We start from the raw sequence: 18,368 nt of genomic DNA, 5'->3' as shown, positions 1-18,368 counted from the left end.
TCCAGTTATCATTGTGATTATTAAATATACATACACACTGTTAGAATAATCAAAACTCCTTTTTTTACGGCTATGTTTGAAGGATGTCGTTAAAAGGAGCAAAATGTAGCTCTGTTTGGAGTTGGACTCGGACAGCTGCTGCTGCTGCAGTGGCTGCTGTCAGCGGCCCCCAACATGCAAGGAAAACCTGAAAGGGGTTTAGCTGCCACAAAACAAAAGCACTGCCACGCACATACGTTTAAAGAAAACGTACGTTTGCATGTACAGTCCAACACTACATAGGAAAATGCTGGGTCTTCAGTGGTCCCCTACACACAAAACCGAGCTGCAGGAGACAAGCAGCACATAATGCCACAAACTACCAGGGTTTAGCATTTGTATTGCTTTACGTAGACTTAAAATTATTGTTGGCCATGTTATTTTATGCTCCTGTTGTGGTGCGAATACAAAAAAAGAAATATTAAAAAATAAGAATATTTTGAAATGATATTGAACACTGAAGGAAAAAGGCAAAGTAAAGCTCTCCATCATATGACTTGCACAGGTATTTGGACCAGTTTTCTTTTCTTTTTGTTATCATCCCAAAAGTCTGCCTTTACCTCCAGCTTTCCACTTCTGAAGCAGCAGGTCAGTGTGTGAGTTAGAGGTTAGCATTTCACAGTCTGTTCTCTGAAATCTGGTCTGCTAGTCACGGGGTCATTAAAAAGATAAAAAACGCTGTCGTGTCTACTATACAAAAAACCAAACAAATTAAAAAAACAGTGCTTTTTATTCCTCACATAAATCTGTGTATAAAAGGCAAGTAACACTCTTGCACGCCCACTCAAATGGAATTTCATACAACGCAAACTAGTGTATGCAAGCTCCAGGGCCTGTATGAGTCCACCCTGAGTCCTGCTCCCCTGTACAAGATTTGAAAATCCAGCAAAGTCTGGAATCTCTGTGGTGGCAAGAAGGAAAAAAAGAGAGAAAAAGTGTCTTTTGCTTTATCAGTGATAGTTGAGCTGTAGTAAAGCAGAGCTGGCAGGAGAGGGCAGATTTAAAAACTTGACACTAAATTGAACATGGCATCATAAGGAACTCATCTGGTCTCCAAGTAGTGAATGCTACATGTGAGAATTGGGTTATGGGTCCTATGTAACAAGCGAAGCGCTTTTGGCACCTGACAGAAGAGCTGCAAGAATCTTAAGAGTTTGCAAGAATCAGGATTTCCATTTTGGGACTTAAGCAGGGCAAGATTTATCATTAGACTGGGATGGAGGGGGAGGGGGAGGCGTGTGGGGGAGAGAGTGTGTGTGGCCTGCAGGTGGAGGAGGAGGCGTAGGGGGAACAGTGGAGGTTGGGGAGCCCATTGCTGGACTGCCGCTACCTCCTCCACCCTTTGGGAACACCACCGGCTTGGGCCTTGTTGCTGGCGGGCGCGACTCTCTGAAGGAAGATAGGGATGAGGAGTGAGAGGTGGACAAAGACGGGGACGTGGCAGAGGGCAGGGGGCTCCGTGGCTGGCTCTTGGCAGGGCGGAAGGAGGAGGGCACGTCGCTAGCTGAGGAGGCGCTGCGCTGGAGTGAATGGGCGTGTGAGCCTCCCTCATTGTCCCGCAACAGACGGGAGTGGAGTGGACTAGAGGGCTCTGAAGCTCCTCCTCCGCTTTTCAGCTGCTCCAGGGTGTCCAGCACCACGTCAGGGGTATGTGTATGTTTCGGGGTGCTCTGTCTTTCCAACTTACTGAACTCATTTAAGGTTGTTTCAATGTCCTGTAATGAAGGAATCCGACATAAAGTAAACACACACAGACAGAAAGCTGAAATGTTCCAGATGTTTAAACTTGAAGCTGAAATGAAAGCAGTACCTGTGAGAGGGGATCCACCTGGGCTATGACTTCAGGGTCCAGTGGTCTGTGGTTGCTGAAGCTCTTGGAGCGCCCTGCTGTAGTCGTCTTCCGCAACTGTGGACTCTCCACCTAAAAGCAGCACAATGGCCTCAATTAAATGTTTTCCCAGACAGCAATAGTGCAGTCACTCCATGTCTGCATACAAAAGGAGATCCAGTTACAGTACCTTGGTCTTGAGTGAGGAGTGGCGAGTAACTGAGTTGAGGATGCTATGAGCGCTCACGGGTCGCTTGTCCCCGGTTTCTTTTACAAGAGCGCCGCCAACAGGAAGAGAAGCGGTCCTCACTCCTCCTCCCCCGCCTCCGCTGGTTCCTGGACTTGTGCTGTCGCTCTCTGAGCGGAACGTTCTTCTGATGTTCCCGGGCTCCGGACGTTTCCTCAGCCTGAATAACACAAATGTTTTACTCATTTCTTTTCTATACTATTGTGAATCATTACGAAATGTTCATGGAGCTAATGGAAAAACAATCTGAAAAGAATAAAACCACACATGACTAATGTCACAAACTGTCATCTGACTGAAACGTATATATTTTGAGACGTATCTGCACACGATACACACTTGTTCAGGTTGGCCAGATAGATGTCAGCTACATGAGCTCCTGTAGGAGAGGCAGCACTGACTCGAGTGGGTACTCTATCCTCCAGCAGATCCCTGCTGTCCAAGTCTGGCTTTGGACTTCCTCGCCCCACATCAGACCTGGAGGGAAAAAAGAAACACAGCAAAATCGCGTTACTCCCGCTCTGCCTCTGCCTTGCATCAAACCTACAAAGCAGAGAATATAACGCACACTGACACATCTGCAAGAAAAAGCTTATTTTAAAGCTATATAGCAGCTGCTCTTTACTTCCACGCGAACCACGAGCAGTCAAAAAAAAAAACAGTCTTAGCTGCATTAAATAAATAATAGAAATCTGCCTTGACCTACTCTTACATTTATACTTGTACAAAAGAAATAAGGTATTTCTCTATATAAATCCCAGATCTCATTGTAGTCATTTGCAATGCAGTTGCAGAACAGTTAGCAACAGCAAAGTGAACATGAGGTTCAGATTTTTGTGCTTGGGTAGCAGGGAGGGAAAATCCTTACACTAACGCAACAAGCCTCTCTGCATGCTTGTTTAAACAAGAGGCTAAGCTGAAGAGGAAATTGATCTGCTATGATATGCAGTCTGTATGACTGCACTTCCTTAGCAACGGGGATTTCCACTGGACTAGTTTCTGTATTTACTCATGGTCAGTGTTTGACATCATTCCAGTTTATGCTTTTGACAGAGGCCTCTTTGTTCTCTGGGTAAAATATTATTATTATAACCAACATTCATATCAGACAAAAATTTTAAAGTAACATCTAATTTAATGAATACAAAAGTCAGCCTCTTAAAATGTATGACGTAGATTAATTACTAGAACAGATCTTACGTGTCTTGGACCACAATATACTGGTGTGGCACCAGTCCATCCACTCCATTGTGTCGTCCCTCCCACCAGTCATCAGAGGCTCGGTGGTACAGAAGCAGAGAGGCACCTTTCTTGAATGACAGCTCCCGACCGGTCCGGCCTGTGTAATCAAACCTAGCGATGGCTTCGATTGGATCAGACTCTGAAACAGCCAAGGAGCCTGAGATTCAGAGAACGGCGGAGAGACAGGGGACGTGGCAGAGGAGCGGAGGAGCAGAGGAGCCGCAAAAATGAGGGAATAGAGAGGTGTAGGAGAGAGGAAGCCTGATTAGCGCATGGCAGGTTAGTGCTGTTTCATTCAGTGACTGCAATCACGTTAAAAATTGCTGCGCAATAACAAAACAGATTAATGGGAGCAAGACGTGAGCTTGCACAAAAAAATTTAAGCCACAGTAAATGGTTAGGAAAGCATGAGATCTCCTAAACTAATGAAAAACAAGCCAGTATATAAAGCACATACAGTGCATGTAGTTAGTTTTGTATGTTACTTACCATCTTCGCTGTTATGGCTGACAGAGACAGTGTCAGGTGCTGGCTCTTCCACAAGAGGGGGCTCACAGTGTTGACTGTCACTACAGTAAATGGAGGGCAGCAGGAGTTAGAGGATGCCATACTTCTCTGATAACTCACAATCTGACCTCAAAATCCTGCACCAAGTTATAACTGCAGACCAAGTTGTGGTCTGCAGTTATATAGAGCCTTTTAAGGTTAGACAGGTTCTACATAGTGCTTAACGTGGTGTTCACCCATTCTGAGCTGCCTGCCATCAAAAACAAATTTGTTTTGGAAGGTTGGTGAATTGAATGTAACAGAAAAACACAGACTGCTGGAATTTCTTTGTCATTTGCAGGGATTGTATAAGATGTTTCAAATATTGAAATGAAACAATCGACTACCCTGTGGATATATTTTCTGTAGCGATGACACAAGCTCACAGAATCATTCTGGTCGATTCAAATAAAGTTAGCATATGCTAGCGTGAATGTAGTCACCATACTTTGTGTGACATACAGTCTGTACAACCGGAATGACTGCCAGCAATCATAATAACTGGTGCCCGGGCTTGTCATTATAGTAAAACTGAAAGTAACCATTGTGTGCGTTGTGGTGTGTGAGTGTGTACACGCTGTGCTCTGTGGTTAGGCGGGGCTTTAATCTTTAGTGTGACAGAGGGTAAGCTGATCCTCGTGGCCCCTTACCCAGAGTAGGGCAGACAAGCTGAGCCTCCATCACTCCCCGGCAGCCTCTAAATCAACCCCCACTCCCCATTTCTGGCCTACTCATCATCTCTAAGTCCCTTCTACAGCAGTTTGAAAAACAATTGGAAGATATATCCAGTTAGCTTCAAGAAGCTTTAGTAATTTAAGTTTCATCCCATTGTGATTTATGGGGTTTCTTCCCCAAGCCTCACCAGAAGTCATCTCCAACTCCAGGAATAGTGTAGATGGGGCCTTGCAGGTCTTGCGGTCCAGGAAAGATGGTGTCATGGTGGATGATGATAGTTTTAATGAGTTCGTTGACATGGGCCTGGCAAGAAACCTGGTCATGACCCTCTGGGACAGACATCAGGGTGGGGCCAAAACAGATTGCCAGGTTGTAGGGGTCCATCATGTTTTCCTCGCTGTACTGAGACAGGCTGGGCAGAAGAGAAAGCAGAGTCTCAACATATAAACCCAAACAACCATGACAAGTCATTTATAACCTGGTGATGGAGAGACTCCGACGATGTGTGTGCGCGTTTCAGTGAGTGAGAAGAAGCAGGAGTTTAGGGGTTGACTGTAAATCACTCACGTAAAAGAAACTCCCCTTCTCCACATGAGCTGTCTGGGACCACTTGGTTTACCCATGAGTCTCAAATGTCACGTCTCCCACACCATATTGCTTTTTACCCTTTCTCCCTTTAACTGAAGGGTTTAGTCACGGCTTTTAAGGACGGACTGGACAGAATGGATTGCGTCTCTGCGTGCCGTACATGCACTCAGACAGTTTTTTTGTGGTCTTGCTCTTAGTTTAATATTTCTTTGAACTGATACAAGATTAGTACCTTTGTTAAAAAAGCTTTTTTGTTTGCCCTTCACTTTTTTTTTTAAAAGAGATTGGATTTTTGGCTAGTGTGATGAAACTGAGTCCATTTCAGAATATTGAACTACTAAAATAAACTCAATGGAGGAAATTTATTAATTTCACAGAGAGGAAGGCTTACAGTTTCTTGAGTAATAAAGGGCTTGTTATAGTTTCTTTTGTGGACTTTTATGACCCCGAACTTGACTTTCCATGAAAGTTGAAGGATGTTTTGATTCTGTGTGAGATGGCCATATAAAATCGGATGTTTACCAAATAATCAAGTGACTATAGGTCAGAGATTCCCAAAGTGTGGGGCCCGCAAAAAACAAAAAACAAAAAAAGAACCCTTGGACATCATTGACTGGTTTTGTGACAGGGCTCCCACACAAACGCAAAGCTGGAGATGAAGCATCGCCAAATATGTTTCCAAACCAACTTCATTCCAAGCCAAAGACTAGAAAATATGGTGAAGCATATCTTTCCTTTGCCGAGGTAGGTCTCTGCGACAGAATTAGTTTCCCTTGCATCGGGAGCAGCGCTGGGCTCTTCTTGTAATTATAAACTATTACAAGAAGTGATTTATTACACTTCTTGTAATAAATAACTACTCCTGACATTTTGGAGATGTTGGCTCTTTATACAGTAAAGTTACAGCAGGATACAAATAATATCAGGCTGATCCTGCCACGATTTGTCCCCCGGTTCAAATCACGGACAAACAGTATCCCACAGCTGCTTATGTTTTTAAACCCATTTTGCACAGAGAGGCATTTTTTGAGAAATGTATTGATAGCAATGTTGAATATTATTACACAGGAAAAAAACAACTACACGTAAAATAATCACACCGTGACGCCTCTGCCTTTCTAAATTGAGGGACAGTAACTGCGCGTGTGTATGTAAGCGTGTAAAACCTGAAGATAGTCAGATTAACAGTATTTTGTCTCTATCATTCTGCAATTCATCTCATGTAAACAATAACGTGCGCACAGCGTGACATGATCAAAGGCACATACCTTTAACGTTGCGTGACGAACTCTGTGTGGTTGGAGGATGTGTTTGTGCGTGTGTGTGGGGGGGGGGGGAGCAAACACTTTTCTTGTAAAACAAAAGGGGGCCCAGCAAAAAAGTTTGGGAACCACTGCTATAGGTCAAGTGGATCAGAATAGGGCTGCTTATAGTGACCTTTACACGTGGTTAAGCAAGTTTTAGATTTTATGTAGTAGATATTGTTTTTAACCATACTTCCTTTAGACTTCTGCTCTGTGGACTCTTTCTATATTGATTGATACTGAAAGTATATTTCTTCATGAATGAAGATTCAGTGAATTACTTACATTTTTATACATACATTTTGAACTCTGTTGTCCAAATCAACAGTTTGATGACATTTAATTATTAGCAGTAGCTCTGTGATAGGTTTGCATGCCTACTTTTGTGCTGTTTGTTTTAAGATTAGTGAATCCACTGTTCCTACTGTGTCAAAGAGCAGGAGCAGGTTATGTGCGACACAGGAAGTGAAAACACCTGAATTCAAAGATTAAAAGGTGTGGCCCAGTAGGTTTCCCAACAAAGCGTTACACTAGACTGTGCTACCACATTAATACACACCATCTATGTTCAAAATTGTAGTTAGTGATACATCTATAGCTTAATCCCAAACATCTGGCCTCTGAGCGCTCTGGTACTCACTGGTTGAGGAAGGCAAAAAGGTATCTCATGATGATGAGGGTTTTACTTGGTAGGGACTGCAGAACCTTCTTAATATGAACTGCCCGCTCTGTGAGGCTCTCCATTGCTGAAAATGAAAATGAACCCCCATGAGATTACTCACACTCTCAAATTCATAAACACACAAACAGCCAAAAGGAAGTAACACTTACAGACACAGGATATCAGGTCATGGAAGACTTCTTTAGGGAAGAGGGCGTGATCCAGGCCTCTAAAGTAAAGCTTGAGCACACCAGCAATTGAGTCCATGTCATGGTCATTTTGGTCCCCTGCGAGCGGGTCCTCACCTACACCGGATGAGAAGAGGAGGGACCGTGGGACACAACGGATAATAACGCGCTAGATAAACACAACAGAGGGGAAATGCTTGTTTTTCCTGCAGGACAGTGTTACCTCTCTCAAAAGCATTCTTGATGTCATTGACTTCCACTTGTGAGCCTGACACTCTGAAGATTCCCTCATGCTGCAGACCTACACACATACACAACCGCACACAAGTCAATATCAATTCCCTTGTTCAATTTCAGAGATTCACAAATCTGAAATTAGAGGGAAGAATTCTGATACATTTTTTCCAGTTCAAAGAGATCCAGAACCAATCGCATTTGTAGTAGTTTAACCAATCAGCAGAGAGAAAAAAGCTGATCCTAAACCTATCACTTCACCGCAGAATTTCCTCACCATGGCGACTGATGAAGCGGATGCAGCTCTCAACCATCAGGGGAATGGTTTCGCCCGACTCCTGCAATAAGAGGGAAAAGAGTTACTCCTGTCAGAGGAAGAAAACGGCACATTTCTTTCTTCTGACATGTCTGCAAATGCACATGCATGGGTGCACACATTTAGAAGGAACGGGTATCAGACATGGGGGAAGGACAGTGGGCACTGGGTTCCCAGCTGTTGCTAGGAGACAGCACCTTTTCCTTTTCCCTTTGTTTGTTTGGGGATTCCAAAAAAATCTCTGGCAGTGAGTCCAAGGAATCCATATTAGACAGTACATGCTCAGAATATAAAGATATTTCATCACAGTTATGTTTTGTTTTTTTTTTAGATATAATTTAAAATTAACAATTACTGGGATTACATTTTAAGCCAGCGCTTAAAACAAACACAACCACAAGGGGGAGCTACAAACACCAGATTCTCTCATGAAAAGGTTGCCTGCTGATCAGCTACTACAGATGCAACTGTAGAAGCAGACATGTACGTTTGTGCATTGCTATATCGGGTTACATTAAAATGAGTAATACGATACAAATAATAGGTACAAATTCACCCTATGGGAGGAGGATGTTGTGAGAAATCACGTGGCCTGAGTTAAAAACAAAGCACACACACACACACACACACACACACAAAATGCTCAAAAAATAATTACCTGCTTCCGTACTGTTGAGTTTCTCCGTCCGCTACGCAGCAGAGAGGGAAAAGGGAAAAAAGGAACGGCACTCTGTCATTATGTCTCCAGAGAAAGTCTATTTATACTCCCAACTCTGGTAATACTCTATTTGTATACACAGACACATATGGACATGTGTTGAGGATATCTATAAACACTGACAAGGAAAATAATAACCCTGCCTGCCAAGAAATCAGGCTTTAACACTGCTTTGGTAAATATGTGTGTGAATATATATGTGTGTGTGCGCGCATGTGTGGGTCCCTATATGTGTATATTAGCATATTTCCTTCCTACGCCACACCTACCTGGCAAGGCAACAGTCAGTCTTCTGACCTAAAATAGGGAGAAGCAGGAAGGAAAAGGGGATGGGGGTGGAGTGGGGTAAAGGGAGTTATGACAGAGAAGAGAGAGATAGGCAGTTATAGCAGAAACAGGACGCATGAGGAAATTTGTCTGATGGAACAGAAAAAAAAAGAGAAACACACTTCCCACTTTTAGCTTTACACACACACACACACACACAACTCAGGAGGGGTTCTCCCACAACGCTGTGAACTGGATGGCACTTTCAGCCCACTGCTACACCTTCCCCACACACAAACTAAGTTAAGCAAACAGCTGCATCCACATATGGTCACTGTCACTTTGACCTACCCTTGCCCTCTGTCACACACACTGAACGTGTGGATATTAGATATATTAAAGTGATTCTGCTTCCCTGCGTTGCTCACTGATGCGCCCCACTGCACCACTCATCTCTCAGATTTGTTCCCTGTTTAGCCTCTGGGCACCAGACTGTTCATGAATCCTGAATCCTCCTCAGTCCCACTGGAGGACTCCCAGCACGTAAACACTCACCCAGATGGGAAGGAAAAAAGATCAACTTCTAAAAGATATGAAGGACATTTTGGCAGTCATACTCACCCTCTCCTAGGGTCTTCTTGATGAGGTCATGCTTGGCCTCCAGCTTGGTGATCAGGTTCCTGCCTTCCAGAAACTCCTTCAGCTTCTACAACACATACAAAGACACACATGATGAAGTTACAGTTTGTGCAGATTATCCTTTCCAGCCAACACAAATGAACATTAATGACCAGAGTCATTGCTAGATAAATGATAGCATTAATTGGAACTGACTGTGAAGTAAAACTGCTCCGTCTCCTGCTGATTGGCCCGTCGCTTGGCCAGGCTGGGTTTGCTGAGATAGGATTCACAAGTGGATTTGACTGACTCCATGCTGTTGCTGTGCTGGAAGCACTCGGAGACATCATAGTCCTCCACAGTCACCATGTCTTGAATGGTGGACAGAGTAGCCTCCATGGTTTTCTTCACCTGAATGGCAGCAATGATATAAAACAGGCTGGGATTAACACGCAGCGCAGGTGGAAAGTGTGGGAGGCTAAATGTATAAATAAAACGAGAAGAAGAAAAGAAACATGCCCGACCTCATCATTCTCAATCTTAAGCGTGGAGAGGCGGGATTGCAGCTGCTGACACCTCTGGATCAGGTCGCTTTCAAGTGGCGACTGTGCACACATCACTCCCATCTATAAATGAAAAAAATAAAAACTACACATATTAGAACAATCACATTTATACACTTACTCTAACACACAAACGAGCAACGCGACTCTACCGTGTCTCCCATGTGGGACTGAAAGTCAAAGCGAGCTGGTGGGCAGAAGACATTGTTGTAGGTCTCCATCAGTTTCTGTTTGTCCCCGTTGGCTTCAAGACTCTCTGTGGCTCCCTCTAGAGCACCAAGCCCTGTTTGTTTGGATGTTTCCACATTCTGTTCAGCAGACAAGTAGGTCCTCAGCGCTCGGTGGAGGCTGGCATGGTAGCCCAGGTCACAGCACTATCACACATGCAGACATATGGTATGAATAAACATTATTGGTTAAAAAAAAACAACCCCACTCTCTTTAACTTTGTAATTTTTATAGTTTTGCCCCTTTGTTCTGCAATTCATTCATTTATTCAGTGGCACATGGGAAATGTTTAGAGAGAAAGCCAGAAACAGACCAGAAACACTGAATTAACATGGTATATGACAGTGTCACTAGACTTCTCCCACACATTGCTGACCTGTATTTTTATGTCAGCATCATTTATCAAATACAAGTGGAAAGTGCTGTACGATCAATATCGTCTTACTACAATAACCGTAGTCTACCCTAACTTCTCCTTAATGGTATTCATTCAAAATATATTTTAAAAAAGCTGTTACAAAGAACTTTTTTAAACCTGACCCTCGAAGTCTGATGAATGAATGAACATTGTGATATTGGAGAGGAGGAATATCTTGCTAAAAGAAAAAAGAAGTGCTGATAATAATATTGGTTCTGCTGTTTTACGATAGCATATGTCCCTCTCTCTGTACCTGCTACTATTAAGTGATTTCATGGTTATTTATCATGAAGTACCATAAAGATGTGTCATTTTTAAAACATAAAACTGGATATAATCTAATACCTAAAGGTGTAGCAGTTTACTTACAGGATGAATAAATACAGAAAAAAGGCTGAATACATGCTGAGATAAGTATCCTCTTTTCCAGCAACAGGAAGCTGTCCAGTGCCATTGGGGCCGCTGGAGCTTTCTGTGACACTCAGGTCATGAGCCTGTTTCGCTGCCCTTTCAGGTCACCCTTGCAGAAACTGTTTATGCATACACATGAATAATTGCATGATTACTGCTTCCTTAATTTGCTTCACAGGCATGATAGGAACACTGTCTCCAGCTGGTACCTGCTTGCTGGTTCCAAGCAAAATTATACACAATTTTTAAACTAAAACGAAACAAAAAAACCTGTAAAAAAACAAACAAACAAATAAATAGAACTGATGTATTGCTACATGCCACCTCCTACCTAGTTAAATGTTGCTTGTCCAGACACGTGTCAGTTTCTTCAGAAATGAAACGTGCTGATGAGTGCTTCGTTATTTCAACAGGCCGTGACGCGTTATAATCAAGCAGAGAATTAACAGCTTCCGTGCAATCTAGATTTTTTTCTTTTTGCCTCTGGCTGTCAATGGAGAGGCACAATAAACCCTGTGTTATGCACTTGGGAAGCATAAGGACTTAAGAAGAGAGACAGTACTGAGGCTAATGTGAAGAGACTGACCGAGGAGCCACCGCTGGCTCAAACGCAGACACAACAACAACGCGGTGCGCTTATACTCACATCAATGATGTCAGAGAGGTCATGGATGTAATATTTGAAGACGCAGCTGTTGGTGGCCTCGAGGGCGAGCAGGTACTCATTTCTGGCTTTGATGGCCTTCAGTCTGTTCTCTGTGTACTTAGCTTGCCTCTGATAAGAGAGGAAAGAAGAATAGGGACAGAATGAGAGAAGGAAGAGAGAGGGTTAATATGTGTTTCAGTGTAACGTCTCAGTATTGATTGCCGGTAATAAGAAGAGAGGAACCGTGCTGGTGTGACAGGCTCCAGTAATAATAAACAGGGTTAGCAATAAGCCAAGCGCACACTTATAAATCATTCATGAGACACAAACATAGATCTGTCTGACAACAGGTGGGGAGCCCAGAAACAGCCGTCATCTATCTGCTCATCTATCTGCTCGCTCCCCTCGATTTGCCCTCCCCCCATAATCCCACGCAGGCTTGCTCACCTTCTCCTTCATCTTCTCGATTTTTTTGACGCTGGAACGCCGGACGGGTTTCTCGTCCATCTTTATGCTGGCCAGGGTGTCTGGGGAACGCGGCGTTTGGCGGTCATCCTGTCGACCAGAGCGCCCCATCTGCTTCTCCTCCTGCTTCTCTGCCTCCTTGAGCTTGGACTCAGCATTGATGCTGTCAGTGTTGTACATGTGGTATGTCTTCATCACCTGGAAACAAGGGTCGAGATTTGTAGACAAACACAAATGTGTGTCTCTTCGCTCACTTCTGGCTCCGTATCAAAAGCGGGCCTTTTGCCAGTGAGCAAGCGAAGCACCAAAGCTCAGTGCACACACAGCTCAAAACACCAATTGGCTCTCTTTTCTGGATAAACCTCGAGCAATGGCTGGCTTCAAAATATTGAAGAGAAGGCGTCACAGCACCGTGCTGGACGGCAGAGGGGTGTGGTTTGAGTTTACCGTGAAGAGTTAAACACGTGAAACGAGAGCGTGTGCAGCGTCAGCCTTATTCAAGCGACCACCACTAGAGCCATCATTATGCTGTTCTGCTCAAACCCTCCAGCAACACTGCAGACAGACACACTGGTTTGTCTATGAGCAAGCATGTGAGCGTCACTCAAACCAGATCTATTCCTATCTCTTACTATAGACTATAATTACAGTGCAAAAGTTGCTTTTATGGGCCTGGCTGAGCCTTAGCTGAAGCTTTAAGCTGTAGTAGAAAACCCACACACGCAGACAGTGAAACACACTCAGACTGCTTTAGTGCTTTCGGCAGTAGCATGAAAATGTGGAGCCAGACTCTTAGATGCCCGTGATGGTGGAAGAAGACAGTGAGGTTTGGCATGTTTAACACGATCACCATTTAGCTTTGGCACATCCGCTAATCAGCTTTAAAAACAGGGTACAGTTGAATTTGATGTCATTAGTTTTGCAGGCATTTTGGTGGTGAACCAAAGGAGTAGATCGAGCAAAATATTAAATATGAATGTGACGATACTGCTAACTAAAAACTTTAGGGGCCCTGAAGGCACCATAAAGCTGATGACGGCAAGAAATGCTGCTCAAATTCACACCTGGTGGTCGTACTCCACAGAACGTAAGGAAATGACTGAGGTAACTGTAGTTAAACTGTTTACTTTCTTATGAGCTCATATTTGTCTAAATACACTGTGAAAAAAGGTAAAAGAAAGCAGTTTTAGTGTCTGCTAACACCTACCCATAGCACAACAAGGGCAGGGCTCTTTCTCATTGTTCTGTATGAAATGCAGGCGATCGTGAGACAAAATTATAATCTTGCTTGTGACTGTAATAAAAAGGGTTTTCCTTACCGAGTAAAGCTCATTAAGAACTTTCAACAGGTCTTCTTGCAGCTGTAAGCCAACCTCTTTGCTCTGATGAGACAGAGAGAGAGACAAACAGAGAGCACATGTGGTGAAACAGTCCCAACCATTGACACAGTGTTATAACTTGCAGCTTCTAAGGGCTGTCCACTGATGGGGTCCCACTATACCCACTCAGCCATGTGGTCGATCAATAAATCAAGAGTAGATTATCTGGCCAAACAGCAGTGGACAAGTGTCTAATCCAGACAAATGAGTGAGGCGGTAATGGTCCCGATGGATGTGGAGCTACAGATACTGATCTCTACATGATGGCCGAGATGGCGAGAGGACAAAAGAGCTAAGGACAGGGTGGGATGACGAAGTGGCAAAAGACAGAAAAAGAAACAAGAGAGGGAGGACAGGGAGTCATACAGGCGCTACCATTCTCCAGACATAACTGCCAGGAGCCACTACTGACTGATGACTTCACAGCAGCCCACAGATGAGTAGACTCCACACACATTAGTGCACACACATGAATAAACACACACATCCATTCAGAGCCCTTCTCAACATTTCTATGTTAGGACTTTGCTAATCTGCTAAAAGGGCACCAGGGTCCAGACTTGGGTTTAATATTATCACAAACCGAAACATAAAATTTTTAAATCACTCAGTATCACAGATTTGCCTCAGGACAGTGCCTGTCCCAAAAAACAGGAAGAGTAACAGACAAAGGATACCTCTGTCTGACCGGCAACGCATGCTTTGTGTGTTCAGAATGGATCCATATGGAAAATGTACAGTGTGAACATACAAGGTAGGAAGATACCAAAATGATAACTGGTGACAGGTAAAAGAAGAGCAACCGATTGAACAATAAAGAGAAAATATTATTATCAGGTTTAGATCAGGGGTGCCAAACATAGGGCCCGCGGGCCAAAATCAGCCCGACAAAGACTACAATCCAGGCCACTGGAAGGCTGGAAAAAGAGGGCATACATTTTGGGGTTTTTAACTGTATTTCCTATTGAGAAAGACCTTCCCAAAGGCCATTCAGAGAATTAAATGATAGAAATGTTCCTGTTTGTCATCACATTTTTCTTTATCAAATTTTGATTTAAAAAAAAAAGAAGAACATTTCCAGTGTGAATTAACAAAAACTCTATACTCACAGGACAATCTGGGCAGCTACCAAAACCTTTTCTGTAATTTTGCACATTTATCATGTAGAAAATCTTAAACATGCTGCTGAAATTGCACTTCCTTTTCTTGTATTAAGATATCTCTGGGATGTAATGTGTAGTCAAACATCTTTATACTGACAAAAAGAGGAAAATCACTCGTCCGACTCTTTTAAGATCAAAGTGGGCTGTATGTGGCTCAAGACGTAAAATGTATTTGACGTCCCCGGGTTAGATTTTAAGGCCTAAACAGAGTCATGGAGGCAGATGTCTGTGGTGCCATGACAGGAAACTGCCCTGGAATTTGCTGATTTCTTTTCAAATCGCAATATGAATAGGAAAGGGCTCATGCTTCTCACTGTATTAAGAGCATAGTCAGACTGTTTCAGAATGATGAAGGGCCACTTTTTCCCATTTTGAATTTTGTACATCATCAAAACCTCCTTCAGATCTGTTTAGGTTAGAATTAATTCAAGTCAAGTTCCAAATTGTTGAGATGGGATCAAATCAAAGAGTTTTATGCTTAGAAGACTTTATGTACCTTAAAAACAAAAAGTTAGAATAATCAATTCGGATGAAACAAAAGCATGAATTATTGTCTGAGACAGCCAACACCAGAAAAGACATTTTTAAGTCTTTGTGATATCTTTGATAAGCTGATCCGAAGAAAGAGTACAATAACTGCCAACAAAAATCTTTCTGTCAGTTCTTGCTCTTGATCATTTTAGTTTTATCAGAATTCGGAAGCAGAAAAGATTGCATTACACAGTTTTTCCCAGCAGACACGCAGACCTATTTTAGAGTGACAAGAAGACACTGGAGTGTGATACATTATCAATATTTGATATTTCAAGACAGTCCCACAATTTCCCAACTTTTATGCAACATATTAAACATTTGGTAGCAAATGTGGGCAGCATGGCGGTGTAGCTGTTAGCATTGCTAGCACTGGCCGGCTGGGGCCTTTCTGTGGGGAGTTTAGATGTTCTTCCTGTGCCTGTGTGGATTGTCTCCGGGTACTAAGGCTCCCTCCCACAATCCAGAGACATGCATGTAAGGTTAAGCAGTAATTCTAAACTGACAATGAAGGAGCTGTAATTGTGAGCAAGAGTAATTGTTTGGTCTCTCTGTGACAGAGGTGCGACCTGTCCAAGTGGGTATCCCAGCCTTTTAATCAGTTTGGAGTAGGCTCCAGTGCGCCCTCGTGGACCTGATTTAAATAAGAAAAGGATGATTGATGGATGGATGGTTGCAATGGCAGCTGAAAATATGGAAATCATGTTGTTGTTTTCTCTTTCTTTTGTGATTTTCTACTTTTTCTAAATTCATAATTGTTTCTGCAGAAAAAAAAAAAAGAAACCCAAAAGGCCAAAAAGGCCGTTGCATTCCATTGTGACATAGTCACTGTAGCTCGGACTGGTGATTGAATGACATGAAATTACACTGACAGGGTTCAGAACACACTCAACACAAACTCACACATGAGCTTCCTCTTTCGATATACTTCAATTGCATTGCAGCCTCTTGCAGATATGCTTCAGAGCATGTGTGCCTTCTGTAAAACGTGGCATGTACCTCTGTGATAATCTAGCCGTGGGAGTAAAAGGTCAGATTGATTGCCACTGGAACTCATAGAAATAAGGAAACCAATATCTGACACATTAACTGAACAATATCCCTTTTACTATTGGAAGTGTTTGCAGTGGTTACGATATGTGTGCACACAGATTTACACATAATGCAAATCTGTGTACACAATCTGGCTTCAATGGTGAGAGACAGCAGCAGATAGGGAGGGGGGAAATGAAAGGAGGAGAGAAATAGGACAGTGAAAGTAACAAAAAAAGAAGAGGAATGCAGACTGAAAGCAAAAGCAGAGCATGTTGAACATCTGTCTTCTCCTGGATGAGGGCGCAAAAAGGAGCAGAGAAGGCTCGGAGGCTTACAGGTCAGCGAAAACAAAAAAGGTTAAGGGTGGGAGGTTTGAAGGTGGTATATGAAAAAGACAAGGCGAGGCGTGTAGGGGATCAGATATCATAATGTCGAACCTATGTGACATCATTACAAGGGACAAAAAGGTCAGGAACAGAGGGGATAAAGTGGTACGGAAGGAGATTTAGGATAGCACGGCAGACAAAAGAGGTAACAGGATAACTGTAGTTTTCCTGCCCTCTAAAGAGGCACACATTAGGTGACAAAGCCCAGACCACAGCCAATCAAAAAGCAATAGTCATGGCTAAGCTCTCCTACCGTGGATGTCGACCTTTGAACTTCCTGTTTTGCCTGTGGTCGCCTACTTTACACTCTACAGGTACTACAAAGCAGAAACTAGCAACGACTTCATTAGTCCTGATGTTTGTGGCTTAGGTGGAGATTGTGTACGTGTTAATAGTGCAGCTTGATTCATTACTGCTTCCTGTTGGCCAGTGACTAAAATCTCACACACTCCCACTCTATTTCAAGAGCCTGAGATGAATGTGTTAGCTTCTCTAATACGGGTTGTGCTTTGCATCTCCATGAGTTGTGTTTGTGTATAACAGCCCCTGGCACTACTGGTATTCATGCCACTGACTGGAAATGTTATAAATGAACCAATTATCCACTTAATTAGCCATCAGAGCATTCTCTGTGCAGCCTGCTTATGGCCTAGACATGATGGAAACAACCCACATGCACATGCACCCAGTATTAAAAAAAAACGTGAAAAATTTAAATCAACGTCCAAGAGGCTAGAGGGCAGGAATGAGTGCTGCATGTCGGACAGGCAGAGAAATGAAAGTAGAGGTTTGTGTGCGCTCCTGCCACTTGGGATCTGATTGTAAATGTAGTTCAAAGACAGCCTATCGGGTTGGAAATCAGCAGCCTCTGCCGTGACATTCCACTCACAGATGGCCTCACTTTGCTGTCGGAGCAGACACTTATCTTTCTATACTTGGAGTGGCTTTCCTCTGATTAAATTTTTTCCCTGCGCCCATCCCTAGCCTTCTTCAATGTGACCTTTACCTTAGAGTCAACTCTTAATATCCAAACTAACACTTACTGTAAATTTAAATTCAGCCCTTTGTGTCCATCGCTCAAAGCTCCAATACGGCTGCTAAAAAATGCCAGAATGCCCTGCAGAAATGTTCACAATCTGAAGCTCACACAGAGCAAAAAGGAAGCGCTGGAGAAAAGTAAGTGGTTGTATTAAACAGATTAGAAATTTTATTTGCATTTTTGTCACTAAGGGCTTGTTTATTTGGTCTCATATCCTGGAGATGAGCAGCAAACTCCCAGGGGAGAATACTTCCTTGCCATTTGTTGTCATGTAAAGCCCACTCGCTCTGTTCCAGTTCTTTTGTTTTATTCTTTTTTTTTGTTCTTCCTCCACATTTTTACTCTTTCATCTCTCAGACTATAAAGGCAAAGATCAGGGCGGACAAGGAGGAGGTTTCGGTATGAAACAGACAGTATAAACTCTCCTGGCCTGAGGTTCTGCTGCCTCGCTGTCAGTCAATAAATCAGCCAAGACAGAAAACAGATGCTGGGGGGGGTTGGACATGGCAAAATATGACATGGATGTAGCACATCGGGCCGAATTCTTTCACTTCTTTACGTGAAGTGAAAGAATGGGGAAGGAGCATCTAGCTAGCAGCAGCATGGATTTAAAATGTATTCACACATGAGAAC

The 18,368-nt window shown here is 43.2% G+C and overlaps 1 protein-coding gene across 4 annotated transcripts in view; it reads right to left on the bottom strand.

Annotated features, from left to right (window-relative positions):
* Positions 1-1,191: 1,191 nt before the first annotated feature.
* srgap2 (SLIT-ROBO Rho GTPase activating protein 2) overlaps positions 1,192-18,368 on the bottom strand; it is a 53,928-nt gene continuing 36,751 nt past the window's right edge. For 3 of the 4 annotated variants that reach the window (XM_085406246.1, XM_085406243.1, XM_085406245.1), the window contains exons 4-23: positions 13,522-13,584; positions 12,185-12,400; positions 11,738-11,866; positions 10,187-10,408; positions 9,996-10,097; positions 9,688-9,882; positions 9,475-9,559; positions 8,856-8,883; positions 8,527-8,557; positions 7,830-7,890; positions 7,542-7,619; positions 7,301-7,435; positions 7,110-7,215; positions 4,765-4,989; positions 3,846-3,925; positions 3,315-3,513; positions 2,454-2,591; positions 2,058-2,274; positions 1,850-1,960; positions 1,192-1,754 (exon numbers count right to left, since the gene is read on the bottom strand). In XM_085406246.1, coding sequence (XP_085262372.1) covers positions 1,224-1,754; positions 1,850-1,960; positions 2,058-2,274; positions 2,454-2,591; positions 3,315-3,513; positions 3,846-3,925; positions 4,765-4,989; positions 7,110-7,215; positions 7,301-7,435; positions 7,542-7,619; positions 7,830-7,890; positions 8,527-8,557; positions 8,856-8,883; positions 9,475-9,559; positions 9,688-9,882; positions 9,996-10,097; positions 10,187-10,408; positions 11,738-11,866; positions 12,185-12,400; positions 13,522-13,584 — 2,952 coding nt within the window. In that variant the 3' untranslated portion in view covers positions 1,192-1,223. The remainder of the gene's footprint in view (positions 1,755-1,849; positions 1,961-2,057; positions 2,275-2,453; positions 2,592-3,314; positions 3,514-3,845; positions 3,926-4,764; positions 4,990-7,109; positions 7,216-7,300; positions 7,436-7,541; positions 7,620-7,829; positions 7,891-8,526; positions 8,558-8,855; positions 8,884-9,474; positions 9,560-9,687; positions 9,883-9,995; positions 10,098-10,186; positions 10,409-11,737; positions 11,867-12,184; positions 12,401-13,521; positions 13,585-18,368) is intronic. The other variant, XM_085406244.1, reaches the window with a different exon arrangement.

This window comes from Rhamphochromis longiceps, linkage group LG5 (genome assembly GCF_057381845.1).
Source record: "Rhamphochromis longiceps isolate RC_006_pf linkage group LG5, R_longiceps_female_GT1.1, whole genome shotgun sequence".
Lineage (NCBI taxonomy): Eukaryota > Metazoa > Chordata > Actinopteri > Cichliformes > Cichlidae > Rhamphochromis > Rhamphochromis longiceps.
The sequence above is the reverse complement of the archived record's forward strand: the minus strand, read 5'-3'. Positions and strand labels throughout refer to the sequence as shown.